The sequence below is a fragment of the Salvelinus fontinalis genome, chromosome 37, assembly GCF_029448725.1.
Source record: "Salvelinus fontinalis isolate EN_2023a chromosome 37, ASM2944872v1, whole genome shotgun sequence".
NCBI lineage: Eukaryota > Metazoa > Chordata > Actinopteri > Salmoniformes > Salmonidae > Salvelinus > Salvelinus fontinalis.
The window spans coordinates 24,981,766-24,997,790 of NC_074701.1; the positions used below are offsets into that span (position 1 = coordinate 24,981,766).

A 16,025-nucleotide genomic window follows, 5' to 3' on the forward strand; every position below is an offset into this window, starting at 1 on the left:
AATTGGGGAGAAAAAGGGAGTAAATAAAAAATAAACATCAGATTATTAAACTTTCTAGTTTTATTGAATTAGAAACATTTGCCTTATCCGTTTTTTATACGGGGCAATATAGTTTAATCAGCTGTGCAATGAGTCATTATCTTTTCCTATACTTAGTTGCAAAGGAAAGTTAATTGAAATGTTTATTCAAATTCTAAAGCAATTAGCCTTGCCTGCGCTGACATTTCTCTGCCACTTCCCATGTCCACAGTAAGCTTGGCGATGACAGTCTTTACATGTCCTATGCTGCCATAATGGCAAAGGTAAGACAGAGTATACAGTAGCAGTGTGTATTTCTATACTTGGGAATGTTCTTATTCATCACTGTTCATCTGAGATTCTCAACTTCTGCTCAATCCATCTTTCTGTCCAATCAAATCTCCCCAGAGTTGCTGTGGTGAAGAGGATGAGGAGGTGAAAAGCTTTGAAGTAAGTGACTCAATTCCACCTTTCAATACAATCTCATGATGGAAATACAATCTCATTATGGAAAGATAGGCACTTACACTACAGAGGAAGAGAAGGTGAAAAGCTTTGAAGTAAGTGACTCATTTCTCTCCTATGTAGTATGTTTTTCTATATTTCATTTATTTTGATCATTTTTATCATGAGATTGTATTGGTTTATTAATGAGTTGATAGTTAGTTCATTGAGTGGTCTGTTGCTTTGTTTGCAATTGGGTCATTCAGTCCAATATTGATTAACTGACTGACATCAGATTGATTTGATTATTTTGTTGGATGGATCTATGAATGATCAGGAGAAGGAGATGGAGAAACAGAAGCTGTTGTATCAGCAGGCCAGGCTGCATGACCGTGGAGCTGCTCAGATGGTCCTCCAGACTATCAGTGCTAGTAAAGGTAACCTGAGTACCAACTGTTTTTGAATGTGGCTTTTTAGATATCACTAAAGTATTCTAAGTTACCTATAATCCAAAATACAGTAATGTTTAAACATTGTAAGTAAATTGAAAAATGGCTTGATTGTTGCAATTTGTGACATTGAGTTGATGTAATTATTTATTTCACAAAGGTGACATGGGGTCCATGGTGGCCTCCACTCTGAAGCTTGGTATTTCTATTCTGAATGGAGGAAATACCACTGTTCAGCAGGTACGGGCAGTCTTTGATAACATAATTAGTTATCGGTTTTAGCTACAGATGAGGACACTTTGTTCTGAATGCTGGTTCAGGTAAACACCGTTCAGGCTAAGAATAAACTGTATTTGTTACTTTTCCACACTTTCTCCAAGCATTTTTTTCACTCTATATAAATGTAGGATCTTAATTTGAGCCAGTTTGTAACAGCAGGAAAATAATCCTTCAGCAATAAGAAATGTGAATTATTATGTGGATTATAATTAATGGCCATTTTTGTAGGGGTTGATACAAAAACATGTAAGGGAAAATCTAGTCTGAAATTTCTAAATGGAAATGACAAACTTCAGAAACCTCAAATACACTACAAGTTTTACATCTCCTGCAGGACAGTTCTCCTGCAACAGGGTGATCAAATTAAGATCCTGCATCTGTACTGCAAGTTACATGGCTGTTACATACATGGTACACCATCATGGTGATATTCACAACAAGAGGAATATCCTTTCTCTTTGTCATGCAATATGGTCTCCTCATCCTATATACAGCTAATTGTTTGATGTTTTGTTTCACAGAAAATGTTGGATTACCTGAAAGAGAAGAGGGACGTAGGTTTCTTCCAGAGTGTGGCAGGACTCATGCAGTCTTGTAGGTGGGTACATACGGGGCCGGCTCCAGGCATAAGTGACCTAAGCTGTTGAAGTCGAAAGTTTACATACACTTAGGTTGGAGTCATTAAAACTCGTTTTTTTAACCACCACAAATTTCTTGTTAACAAACTATAGTTTTGGCAAGTCGGTTAGGACATCTACTTTGTGCATGACACAAGTAATTTTTCCAGCAATTGTTTACAGACAGATTATTTAACTTATAATTCACTGTATCACAATTCCAGTTGGTCAGAAGTTTACATGCACTAAGTTGACTGTGCCTTTAAACAGCTTGGAAAATTCCAGAAAGTGATGTCATGGCTTTAGAAGCTTCTGATAGGCTAATTGACATCATTTGAGTCAATTGGAGGTGTACCTGTGGATGTATTTCAAGGCCTACCTTCACACTCTGTGCCTCTTTGCTTGACATCATGGGAAATTCCAAAGAAATCAGCCAAGACCTCAGAAAAACAATTGTAGACCTCCATAAGTCTGGATCATCCTTGGTAGCAATTTCCAAACTCCTGAAGGTACCACGTTCATCTGTACAAACAATAGTACGCAAGTATAAACACCATGGGACCACGCTGCCGTCATACTGTTCAGGAAGGAGATGCGTTCTGTCTCCTAGAGATGAACGTACTTTGGTGTGAAAAGTGCAAATCAATCCCAGAACAACAGCAAAGGACCTTGTAAGATGCTGAAGGAAACAGGTACAAAAGTATCTATATCCACAGTAAAACGAGTCCTATATCGACATAACCTGAAAGGCCACTCAGCAAGGAAGAAGCCACTGCTCCAAAACGACATAAAAAAGCCAGACTACGGTTTGCAACTGCACAGGGGGACAAAGATCGTACTTTTTGGAGAAATTTCCTCTGGTCTGTTGAAACAAAGAAAGAATTTGTTTGGCCATAATGACCATTGTTATGTTTGGAGGAAAAAGGGGGAGGCTTGAAAGCCGAAGAACACCATTCCAATCGTGAAACACGGGGGTGGCAGCATTATTTTGTGGGGGTGCTTTGCTGCAGGAGGGACTGGTGCACTTCACAAAATAGATGGCATCATGAGATTGGAAAATTATGTGGATATATTGAAGCAACATCTCAAGACATCAGTCAGGAAGGTAAAACTTGGTCGCAAATGGGTCTTCCAAATGGACAATGACCCCAAGCATACTTCCAAAGTTGTGGCAAAATGGCTTAAGGACAACAAAGTCAAGGTATTGGAGTGGCCATCACAAAGCGCTGACCTCAATCCTATAGAACATTTCTGGGCAGGACTGAAAAAGTGTGTACGACCAAGGAGGCGTACAAACCTGACTCAGTTACACCAGCTCTGTCAGGAGGAATGGGTCAAAATTCACCCAACTTATTGTGGGAAGCTTGTGGAAGGCTACCCAAAATGTTTGACCCAAGTTAAACAATTTAAAGGCAATGCTACCAAATACTAATTGAGTGTATGTAAACTTCTGACCCACTGGGAATGTGATGAATGACATAAAAGCTGAAATAAATCATTCTCTCTACTATTATTCTGACATTTCACATTCTTAAAATCAAGTGGTGATCCTAACTGACCTAAGACAAGGAATTTTTACTAGGATTAAATGTCAGGACTTGTGAAAAACTGAGTTTAAATGTATTTGGCTAAGGTGTATGTAAACTTCCGACTTCAACTGTATATACTACTGGTCAAAAGTTTTAGAACACCTACTCATTCCAGGGTTTTTGTTTTTTACTATTTTATATATTGTAGAATAATAGTGAAGATATCAAAACTATGAAATGACACATATGGAATCATGTAGTAACCAAGAAAGTGTTAAACAAATAACAACATATTTTATATTTGATATTCTTCAAATAGCCACCATTTGCCTTGATGAAAGCTTTGCACTCTTGGCATTCTCTCATCCATCTTCATGAGGTAGGCACCTGGAATGCATTTCAATTAACGGACTTGCTTTCTTAAAAGTTAATTTGTAGAATTTCTTTACTTCTTGAAACGTTTGAGCCAATCAGTTGTATTGTAAGAAGTCCATATTATGGCAAGAACAGCTCAAATAAGCAAAGAGAAACAACAGTCCATCATTACTTGAAGACATGAAGGTCAGTCAATACGGAATATTACAAGATCTTTGAATGTTTCAAGTTCAGTCGCAAAAAGGCAATGCAAATAGTCTGGGTAGCCATTTGATTAGATGTTCAGGAGTCTTATGGCTTGGGGGTAGAAGTTGTTTAGAAGCCTCTTGGACCTAGACTTGGGACGCCGGTACCGCTTGCCGTGCGATAGCAGAGTGAACAGTCAGAGTGACTAGGGTGGCTGGAGTCTTTGACAATTTTTAGGGCCTTCCTCTGACACTGCCTGGTATAGAGGTCCTGGATGGCAGGAAGCTTGGCCCAGGTGATGTACTGGGCCGTACGCACTACACTCTGTAGTGCCTTGTGGTCGGAGGCTGAGCAATTGCCATACCAGGCAGTGATGCAACCCGTCTGGATGCTCTCTATGGTGCAGCTGTAAAACCTTTTGAGAATCTGAGGACCCATGACAAATCTTTTCATCGTCTCCTGAGGGGGAATAGGTTTTGTCGTGCCCTCTTCACGACTGTCATGGTGTGCTTGGAAAGTTGGATCAGCCTGTAGTGTGGTTTTCCACTTTAAATTTGAGTGTGACTCCAAATCCAGACCTCCATGGGTTGATAAATTTGATTTCCATTGATCATTTTTGTGTGATTTTGTTGTCAGCACATTCAACTATGTAAATAAAAAAGTATTTAATAAGAATATTTCATTCATTCAGATCTAGGATGTGTTATTTTAGTGTTCCCTTTATTTTTGTGATACAACCAGTCAAATGTTTTAGAACATTCAAAGGTTTTTCTTTATTTTGTTGCATTTCATGTAATGGACATACACAAGTGAAGTGAAGTTAAGAAAATATCTTGTTTAAAAAATAAAAAAATAAAAAAAAACAGAAAAGTGATGCGTGCATATCTATTCACCCCCTTTGCTATGAAGCCCCTAAATAAGCTCTGGTGCAACCAATTACCTTCAGAAGTCACATAATTAGTTAAATAAAGTCCACCTGTGTACAATCTAAGTGTCACATGATCTCAGTATATGTACACGTGTTCTGAAAGGCCCCAGAGTCTGGGGGCACCACCAAGCAAGGGGCACCACCAAGCAAGCGGCACCACCAAGCAAGCGGCACTATGAAGACCAAGGAGCTCTCCAAACAGGTCAGGGACAAAGTTGTGGAGAAGTACAGATCATGGTTGGGTTATAACAAATACCTGAAACTTTGAACATCCCACAGGCACCATTAAATCCATTATTAAAACATGGAAAGAATATGGCACCACAACAAACCTGCCAAGAGAGGGCTGCCCACCAAAACTCACAGACCAGGCAAGGAGGGCATTAATCAGAGGGGCAACAAAGAGACCAAAGATAACCCTGAAGGAGCTGCAAAGCTCTACAGCGGAGATAGGCGTGTCTGCCCATAGGACCACTTTAGCCGTACACTCCACAGAGTTGGGCTTTACGGAAGAGTGGCCAGAAAAAAGCCATTGCTTAAAGAAAAAAATAAGCAAACACGTTTGGTGTTTGCCAAAAGGCGTATGGGAGACTCCCCAAACATATAGAAGAAGGTACTCTGGTCAGATGAGACAAAAATTGTGCTTTTTGGCCACCAAGGAAAGAGCTGTCTGGTTCAAACTCAATACCTCTCAACACACCGAGAATATCATCCCCACAGTGAAGCAGGGTGGTGGCAGCATCTTGCTGTGGGCATGTTTTTCATCGGCAGGGACTGGGAAACTGGTCAGAATTAAAGGAATGATGGATGGCGCTAAATACAGGGAAAATCTTGAGGGAAACCTATTCAGTCTTCCAGAGATTTGAGACTGGGACGGATATTCACCTTCCAGCAGGACAATGGCCCTAAGCATACTGCTAATGCAACACTCGAGTGGTTTAAGGGGAAACATTTAAATGTCTTGGAATGGCTTAGTCAATGCCCAGACCTCAATCCAATTGAGAATCTGTGGTATTACTTAAAGATTGCTGTACACCACGCGAACCCATCCATCTTGAAGGAGCTGGAGCAGTTTTGCCTTGAAGAATGGGCAAAAATCCCAGTGACTAGATGTGCCAAGTTTATAGAGACATACCCCAAGAGACTTGCAGCTGTAATTGCTGCAAAAGGTGGCTCTACAAAGTAGTATTGACTTTGGGGAGGTGAATAGTTATGCACGCTTAAGTTTTCTGTTTTTTTTTTGTCTTATTTCTTGTTTGTTTCACAATAAAAAATATTTTGCATCACCATAAATCCATTTTAATTGCAGGTTGTAAGGCAACAAAATAGGAAGTATGCCAAGGTGGGTGAATACTTTCGCAAGCCATTGTATATACAGTGGGGCAAAAAAGTATTTAGTCAGCCACCAATTGTGCAAGTTCTCCCACTTAAAAAGATGAGAGAGGCCTGTAATTGTCATCATAGGTACACTTCAACTATGACAGACAAAATGAGGAAAAAAAATCCAGCAAATCACATTGTAGGATTTTTGATGAATTTATTTGCAAATTATGGTGGAAAATAAGTATTTGGTCACCTACAAACAAGCAAGATTTCTGGCTCTCACAGCTTTCTGGCTCAAACAACTGATTGGCTCAAACGCATTAAGAAGGAAAGAAATTCCACAAATTAGCTTTTAAGAAGCCATACTTGTTACTTGAAATGCATTCCAGGTGACTACCTCATGAAGCTGGTTGAGAGAATGCCAAGAGTGTGCAAAGCTGTCATCAAGGCAAAGGGTGGCTACTTTGAAGAATCTCAAACATAAAATATATTTAGATTCGTTTAACACTTTTTTTGGTTACTACATTATTCCATATGTGTTATTTCATAGTTTTGATGTCTTCACTATTATTGTACAATGTAAAAATAAAGAAAATCCCTTGAATGAGTAGGTGTGTCCAAACTTTTGACTGATACTGTATAAATATCGTCAGTTTTTCTCTTATGTCAGTCACTGACAGTCACTCAATTAGCCACATCAGCTAACAATTTTTTGATTTGATTGGTTGTTAGTCTTGCCAGCTATCTAAACTTGTAGTAATCAAGGCCGAAAACTTATCCAGGGCCCAGGGGCCCTGACCTCCAGGTGGCCCCCATTTGATTTGGTTAGTCATTCTCATTGAGATATCATATTAACATGGCATAAGTCATAGCGAAATGTGTAGAATTGAACAAAAAAATGCATGAAATGTGTTGTAAAATTGCAAAATGTTCTCTACGCCCCATGGCAAAATGTGTAGAACTGAAGCAAATGAACATAACATTTTCGGTGGCCACAAAAATGTTTTGCCGCAAGGTGTGGGACCCACAAAAGGCTAGGGCTGTCCCTGTGTACATGGTAACATAATCCTCAATATCATCTGTCACAGGGGCTATACTTGTTGAACATGACAGGACTGACATGCAGGCATCCCTTTACGTCTTTTGTTGTCTTTTCTGACTCAGTGTGCTGGATTTGAATGCGTTTGAGAGGCAGAACAAAGCCGAAGGATTAGGGATGGTCATCCAGGAGAGCTCAGGTACATTATGGAAATGAAAAATCCACTGACCGCTAAGATCTGACTGCTGAAGTGAGTTCAGATTGAATGTAAAGAACCTTTGCTCTGATACCATACTCATGATCTTTCATTCTGTACATATCTATTCTCTCTCTCTCTCTCTCTCTCTATCCCACTCTATCCCTCTCTCTCTATCCCACTCTATCCCTCTCTCTCTATCCCACTCTATCCCTCTCTCTCTATCCCACTCTATCCCTCTCTCTCTATCCCACTCTATCCCTCTCTCTCTATCCCACTCTATCCTCTCTCTCTATCCCACTCTATCCCTCTCTCTCTATCCCACTCTATCCCTCTCTCTCTATCCCACTCTATCCTCTCTAACTCTATCTCCTCTATCCTCTCTCTCTCTATCCCTCATCCTCCTCTCTATCTCATCAGTCCTCTCTCTCTCTCCTCTCTATTCCTCTCTCATCTCTCCTCCTCTATCCTCTCCTCTCTATCCCTCTATCTCTCTCTCTCTATCCCACTCTATTCCTCTCCTCTCTATCCACTCTCTCTCCTCTCATTCATCTCCTCTCTATCCTCTCTCTCTTCCTCCTCTCCTCTCTCTCCTCTCCTCTCTATCCCTCTCTCTCATCCTCTCTTCCTCTCCTCTCTCCTCTCTATTCTCTCTCTATTCCCCCCACTCTATTCCTCTCCTCTCTATTCCTCTCCTCTCTCCTCTCTATTCATCTCCTCTCTATTCCTCTCCTCTCTCCTCCTCTCCTTTCTATTCCTCTCCTCTCTCCTCCTCTCATCTCTCCTCCTCTCCTCTCTATTCTTCTTCTCTCTATTCCCCCCACTCTATTCCTCTCCTCTCTATCCCTCTCTATTCCTCTCTCTCTATCCCCTCTCTCCTCTCTCTCTTCTCTCTCTATCCCTCTCTCTCTTCTCTCTCTCTCTCTCTCTCTCTCTCTCTCTCTCTCCTCTCTATTCCTCTCTAATCCTCCTCTCTATTCCTCTCCTCTCTATTCCTCATATCTCCTCCTCTCCTCTCTATTCCTCTCCTCTCTATTCCACTCTCTCTCCTCCTCTCCTCTATCTCTCTCTCTCCTCCTCTCTCTCTCCTCTCTATCTCTCTCTCTCTCTATTCTCTCTCTCTCTTTCCCCCTTTCTATCTCTCTCTCTCTCTCTCTCTCTCTCTCTCTCCTCATCTCCTCTCCTCTCATCTCTCCTTATCTCCTCTCCATTCCTTTCCTTTCTATGCCTCTCATCTCTTCTCTCCTCTCCATTCCTCCTCTCCACTCCATTCCTCCTCTCCTCTCTATTCCTCATCTCCTCTCTCCTCTCCTCTCTCACCTCCTCTCCTCTCTCTCTCTCTCTCAGGGGAGAAGGTTATGCCTGATGAGAAGTTGACCTGTGATCTTTTTCGCTTTCTACAGCTCCTCTGTGAAGGACACAACTCAGGTGCTCACCCTTAACCGTTTTAACCAAAGTGCACTTCTCTCTGTGTGTTATGGCAGAGGCGTGTTATTGGGCTGTTAAAAACTGATTACGCTTGCAAATTGTCCCATAGATTTTCAGAATTATTTGAGAACACAAACAGGAAACAACACGACTGTGAACATCATTATATCCACTGTGGACTACCTTCTCAGAGTGCAGGTTAACAATTTGATCTACGAGACATTATCTGTATAATACATTTTGATTGATTTGGCCTGTAACCTGATTCAATATAATTTACAAGCCTTTTAAATATTTTGGTACTATCATAATTTGAATCTCCTTCCTACTAATATGTCTCCAGGAGTCGATAAGTGATTTCTACTGGTATTACTCTGGGAAGGATGTGATTGACGAACATGGCCAGCGTAACTTCTCCAAGGCCATCAATGTGGCCAAACAGGTCTTCAACTCTCTCACAGAGTACATCCAGGTTGGTTGAGCCCTAGGTGCTGATTCATCCCACTGGGCACACTGTTGAATCAACATTGTTTCAATGTCATTTCAAGGAAATTACGTTGAACCAATGTGGAATAGACGTTGAATTGACATCTATGCCCAGTGGGATGGGTGTCATTTTCTCCACTGAGAGGTTGACCCATTTCAAAGGGTATTTCATGTATTTAACTATTGTGAATGATGTTATGTGTGTTTTTAAAGTATGTGTGTTTGTCTCAGTTCTGGCTATTGACAGTTTACCCAGCTGGGAAGCTAACTGGCTCATTGTATTACTGTCCTCTCCAGGGGCCGTGTACTGGTAACCAGCAGAGTCTGGCCCACAGTCGTCTATGGGATGCAGTGGTGGGCTTTCTCCATGTCTTTGCTCACATGCAGATGAAGCTGTCTCAGGTCAGTGTGGTGTAGAACTCAAGAGGTGGAGGACCAGGGTCAATAAGACCCATGAATATTCCAGTCATGTAAAGAATGCGTGTAGAGCTTAACAAGCTTTCCCTTTTTCCCAATGGGCCATTTCATTGTTTAGGTTTTACACTTAATCAAACTAGTTGTTACATGTTTTGTTTTGGTGTTTTGTCATCTATAGGATTCCAGCCAAATTGAAATTCTGAAAGAATTGATGGATTTGCAAAAGGACATGGTTGTTATGTTGTTGTCCATGTTAGAAGGTAAGATTCAAAATAGTTGAGTTGTTTACATGGTGAATATATTTGTGAATTGCAACAGACAAAGCTAAACTTGTGAACTCATCTCACTTTTTTCTCTAGGTAATGTGGTAAATGGAACAATTGGCAAGCAGATGGTGGACATGTTGGTGGAATCATCTAGCAATGTTGAGATGATCCTAAAGTTCTTCGACATGTTCCTCAAACTCAAAGACCTGACATCCTCTGACGCATTCAAAGAGTATGATCACGACGGCAAAGGTCGCATCTCCAAAAAGGACTTCCAGAAGGCCATGGAGGCCTACAAGCGCTACTCTCAATCCGAGACCCAGTTCCTCCTCTCCTGCACGGAGACGGATGAAAGCGAGCTCCTGGATTATGAGGCCTTCGTGGATCGCTTCCACGAGCCAGCCAAAGACATTGGCTTCAACATTGCTGTTCTCCTAACCAACCTGTCCGAGCACATGCCTCACGATTCACGTCTTGGTACCTTTCTGCAGCTTGCAGAGTGTGTTCTGAGCTACTTCCAGCCCTACCTGGGCCGTATTGAGATCCTTGGCAGTGGCAAGCGTATCGAGAGGGTCTACTTTGAGATCAGCGAGTCCAGCCGCACGCAGTGGGATAAGCCTCAGGTCAAAGAGTCCAAGAGACAGTTCATATTTGACGTGGTCAATGAGGGCGACGGGAAAGAGAAGATGGAGATGTTTGTCAACTTCTGCGAAGACACCATCTTTGAGATGCAGCTGGCTGCCCAGATATCAGGGACAGACACTGGGGAGAGGACCGCAGGCAAAGAGGCTGAAGAAGAGGAAGAAAAAGACAGGGGGAAGAATGACGAGGAGGAGTTAGAAAGATCCAAAATGGGATTTTTCTCCATGTCCACAATATGGCTCATCGTCTTCGCTCTACCTTATGGCTTGATGATGCTGATGTCTATGCTCTCTGTGAAAAACCTGAAGAACCATATTAAGAAGACAACTCTGAGGAATTTAGTCATGGTATTTGCTTCCTTCTTCCAGGCCATGATCATGGGTCTGGTCCACTTTGTCTGTTCTGTAGTTCGCTTCTTCTTATATGTACTGTACATTGTTTTTGTAAGTGGAGGACTCATAGAGGGGGCCAAGAAGATAAGGGTGTTCGACCTTTTTGGAGGCATCCTTGACCCCACACTCGATGAGGTCACAGGGGGGTCAGGGGGTTACAGGGAGAGGAGATACAGCACAAGGTCCTCCCGGGACGAGCTGAGGGGGCTGGGCCAGTCAACAGTTTCCTCCAGTGACACCAATGTCCTGTCAGACATTTTCGGTCTGCGAGTGAGGAGAGAAGGAGGTCAATACAGACTAATGACTCATGACTTAACAGCCAGTCTGACTGACCTGTTCAACACAGCCACTGGCCAACAATCCCCTGCTGAGCCCAATGGGAAACAACAGGTATTATTGCAGTATTTTTGTGACTGTTGTCCTTCGTGAGCTAGATATGGCATGCTTGGTTTGTTGGTGCTGTAAAACCATACTGTATTTATTCCATAAAATCTTTCCCTTCAACATTTTGCTCAGTTTAGGTCGAAACCTGTTGACAGTTTGTCCAAACACTATTGTGTGTGATCGAGGTTAGTAATTTACTCTTGGGTCATATTTAATGCATATCCTATTAATGGCTTCAGGTTGAGGGTGCCAGAGAAGAAGATGGTAATGAAGGAGAAGAGAAAGAGTCTGAGTTGGAGAAAGCAGAGTGAGTATTTTTCAAATTCACCTTTAAAGACCTGATTACATTCTGACTGTAATCCTGACTCAGAATAACTACAGGCAAATTGAAACTAAGAAAATGACTGAATATTTTGTTGTGTTAGCGTAATTTGTTTCCATCACAGGATGGAAACAAATGAATATAATACAGTTTAGGTTGACTTTGAGCTGAAGTTTAAAACTGACTTTGCAGAAGGGAAGATTCTGAGAAGAAGGAGGCAACGGCTAAACGGAGAGTTAGGATATGCTCCAGCAAACCTGAGGAGCCAGAGCCTCAGGAATCAGCCTTCTGGGAAATGATAACCACTCACCAGAAGAGACTGTTGGTTAGAAACTCTATCACACAGACATACACACGCACACGCACACGCACACGCACACACACACACACACACACACACACACACACACACACACACACACACACACACACACACACACACACACACACACACACAAACAAGTATTTTCTCCCTCTGAATTTGACCATATCTCATTTCTCAGAATTACTTTGCGAGGAATTTCTACAACATGCGGATGCTGGCTTTGTTTGTTGCCTTCTCTATCAACTTCATTCTCCTTTTCTACAAGGTGAGTTACTGTGTGACTGCCAGTACAAATATTTAAATTGACATTTCCGGCTGGTCTGTGAAATTGAATGATTGTCTCACTGTCCTTAACTGTCTCATTGTTACTGTGTCCCAGGTGTCATCATCCTCTTCTGTAAGTGAGGAAGAGGAGAAGGTGGCAGTGCTTTACGACAGCTCAGGGGACCTGGATGAAGAAGGCACCTTGGTCAATGACAACACCTCAGGCATTACGCAGTTTGTCCTGGAGGAGAGCACTGGTTACATGGAGCCCTCTCTCCGCTTCCTGTCCATCGCTCACACCCTCATCTCTTTCTGCTGTATCATTGGCTACTACTGCTTGAAGGTACGACAGCTCACAGGGAACAGACAGCCAATCAGTCCACTGTGACAGTGCATACCAATGAGTGTTGCGGCAATCTACATTACATCATATTCTGTCTTTAGTTTATAGTAGCTAGTAATTAGATCCATTGAGGGCTACACATCTTTGGTTTTCCAGCACCAACTATACTCTTAGAAAAAAGGGTTCCAAAAGGGTTCTTTGGCTGTCCCCATAAGAGAACACTTTTTGGTTGAACGTGACCCCTTTTGGGTTTCATGTAGAACCTTTTCTACAGAGGGTTCGACCTGGAATCCAAAAGGGTTTTCCTATGGGGAACGTTTTGGTTCCAGGTAGAAAAAAAGTTCAAGGGTTCTCCTGTGGGGTCAGCCGAGGTACCCTTTAAGGTTCTGGATAGCATATTTTTTCTAAGAGTGTAAGTGTGACAGGTTAAAGGAAATACTAATAGCCTGTTATGCATTAAAAAGTATTAGTAAGTTCATAGTATGTGAGGATCTTAAAACATCTAAGGTTAAGAAGATCGTGCATTCAGTATTAGTTGATAGATTGATAACATTTATATAATTGTGTTAAAATCCGTCAAGCGTACAAAGGGTACGAATTGTGAGAGGAATGTGTAAACGGTATGTTGATTACTTTATTTTGTCGTGGGTAAAATTGTTAATCTGTGATCAACTAAATGCTCTTAATCTATGAGCCTGAGATCGATTGCTCTGGTCTCCACTCAAGGTCCCGGAGAAATCGCGGCCTTTTCTCATTGCACTAAAAGTTTCAATGAGTAAACAATACCGTACCACTCTCATGATCATTTCTCCCCTTTTTCAGGGGCGTAACATAAGGAGCAAATGTAGTGCATTTGAAATGTGAACTTTACAAGTAATAGTGTTTTTTCTACTTACTGCATCACTTTGTTGTTTGTGATTGGCTGCTACTGTAGGTCCCGCTGGTTATTTTTAAGCGGGAGAAAGACGTGGCGAGGAAGATGGAGTTTGACGGCCTCTATGTCACTGAGCAGCCACCTGATGAGGACATCAAAGGCCAATGGGACAGGCTTGTCATCACCACACAGTCAGTCCTCTCATAGGGCCTTTATAGCTGCTTAATAAACCCTGTCTATCGGCTACTTTGGTTGAACTACAACACTTTAAAGTCCTACATTCATCTGATCTACAGTTCCGTGTAGTTCAGTGAGGAGCAGGCTGAATTCTGTAATGACATACAGAACCAGTGTGTCAGATCTCAGATCTCTCTCATAGACTCTCATAGACCGTTACAACTTTTATTGTGATTTATTTTGATTTATTCTACAAAACAAGAAGTTGTGTTTTATGATGCTCGATTATGTTTTTTGTTTCAGATCATTTCCCAGTAATTACTGGGATAAATTTGTGAAAAGGAAGGTAGGTACAGTAGCCCTATTCACCTCACATGATTCTCTGTGTATAGTTGCGTCAGCGTCTACACATATATCACAGCACAGTCTAGTGTAATAAAAAGAGACTGGAGATCTATGAACCATGTAATGGCTTAAGCAATTATTCTCTCTCCATAGCATTGCCGTTAAAGTCAATCACCCTCAACCTTTCTCTTCAGGTGATGGACAAGTATGGGAAGTTTTATGGTTGTGACCGCATCAGTGAGCTGCTGGGGCTGGATAAGGCTGCTCTCGACTTCAGCTCCGAGGGACAGGAGAGGAGAAGGCCCAGGAGAGAGGGAGCCTGGACTGCTCTGTGAGTGGATATGTGTGATCCCTTAAATCCATGTACTGTTTACTGTACTATACTGTTCTGTACTGCACATACCTCCTGTGTGAGGCTAGAGTCTAGGTCTATTAGTCACTGACTTACATCGCTGAACTAAGTCGGCTGTAGCCACGCCCTTCACTAGCCAGGATAGATAGACGGGTTGGTTGTTTAGCATCAAAACCGACTCGTGCATAATTGTGGGGCAAAACAGACAGGGTTGGCTTAGATTGTTGACAACATGTAAACTATATTTCGTCTCCAATGTTTATTGAAAACATAAATTTGCACAATGAGCACTTGTTGTCTCTCAAATGCATCGTTTCAGTTGTTGGTTAGCTAGCTAGCAATTTTTTTGCCATATTAGCATAGATGTGATATGAGTCAAAATGTCTCCAAAACAAGACATGGTATCAATAAGAAGTTAAAACTATCTGAATCAAGCCACCTACGATTCCCCACAATGCAGCTTCTTGTCGTTGTTGCTAGCTATCTGACCGTTCAGAATCATAACACTACACGGACTTCTGCCTCAACAATGTGCACCCATCATTTTCGTGACATTGCCAGCCAACCCATCTATAGAATCCCCACAAATGTTTGTCTCTAAACTAAATAGAATATGTCATTCAATGACAGTGTGAAAGGTACTTTACAAAGAAAACATGATCTTGTATTCAGCAGCACTTTGAGCATTATCGGCTAAAGCGACAGCACTGATGTCAGGCGTGGGTGTGTCTGTGTCTGTGTGTATCACTTACTTGAAGAAATGAGAATAAAACAGAATGTGCAGTACTTTACATTCTGAAGTGTCTTGACAGAAGGTGGCAGTAATGTGCAGTTTGAATCAGGTTGTATTGCAATAATCCAATGTGTTTTGTAAATGGTTATGACAAATTATAAAACAGGACGTGTGAGTCCTTTTGGTTACATATCTGAGTAATATGTGGTTATTCAAACTCAAGGAGTTCTATGTTCAGTACAATATACAGGTAACTGCCTAAATAAAGGCCAGAACAGCTTCAATGAACCTTGGCATATATTCTACAAGTGTCTAGAACTCTATTGGAGGTATGCGACACCATTATTTCACGAGAAATTCCATAATTTGGTGTTTTGTTGATGGTGATGAAGAACACTGTCTCAGGCGCCACTCCAGAATCTCCCATAAGTATTCAATTGGGTTGCGATCTAGTGACTGAGACATACACACACCCTTTAAACCCCTTATGCTCCTTTGAGACCCCTCTGATCTCTTCTAGCCATGGTAGCCAAAATAATGGGCAACTGGGTATTTTTATACATGACCCTAAGCATGATGGGATGTTAATTGTTGCTTAATTAACTCAGGAACCACGTGTGTGGAAGCACCTGCTTTCAATATACTTTGTATCCCTCATTTACTCAAGTGTTCCTTTTATTATGGCAGTTACCCGCATGAAGAAAGCTAGTATAAGGGTTTGTGCTCAGGCTGGAATGAAAGGCGGCCGTTGCGTGGGAGAGAAAATATGTGTAGAGTTAATAAAGTACTCACTCTCAAAACCATGAAAAGGAATAACCCAAGGAGGCCGATATGCTCCATTCCTTTTGAATTTTTATATAGCACCTTGCACTTTCACTTTTTGTATTCTTTT

General features: G+C 41.6%; 1 protein-coding gene across 1 annotated transcript in view; it reads left to right on the forward strand.

The window, feature by feature from the left end:
- The window catches only part of LOC129836413 (ryanodine receptor 2-like), an 89,700-nt gene that overhangs the window by 58,088 nt on the left and 15,587 nt on the right, over nt 1–16,025 (forward strand). Inside the window, exons 76-94 of the mRNA XM_055902533.1 lie at nt 251–302; nt 427–468; nt 800–899; nt 1,072–1,151; nt 1,712–1,788; nt 7,313–7,386; nt 8,731–8,811; nt 8,921–9,009; nt 9,155–9,283; nt 9,595–9,699; nt 9,893–9,974; nt 10,074–11,404; nt 11,638–11,705; nt 11,913–12,045; nt 12,224–12,310; nt 12,425–12,652; nt 13,587–13,717; nt 14,007–14,049; nt 14,243–14,379. Coding sequence (XP_055758508.1) covers nt 251–302; nt 427–468; nt 800–899; nt 1,072–1,151; nt 1,712–1,788; nt 7,313–7,386; nt 8,731–8,811; nt 8,921–9,009; nt 9,155–9,283; nt 9,595–9,699; nt 9,893–9,974; nt 10,074–11,404; nt 11,638–11,705; nt 11,913–12,045; nt 12,224–12,310; nt 12,425–12,652; nt 13,587–13,717; nt 14,007–14,049; nt 14,243–14,379 — 3,069 coding nt within the window. The remainder of the gene's footprint in view (nt 1–250; nt 303–426; nt 469–799; nt 900–1,071; nt 1,152–1,711; nt 1,789–7,312; nt 7,387–8,730; nt 8,812–8,920; nt 9,010–9,154; nt 9,284–9,594; nt 9,700–9,892; nt 9,975–10,073; nt 11,405–11,637; nt 11,706–11,912; nt 12,046–12,223; nt 12,311–12,424; nt 12,653–13,586; nt 13,718–14,006; nt 14,050–14,242; nt 14,380–16,025) is intronic.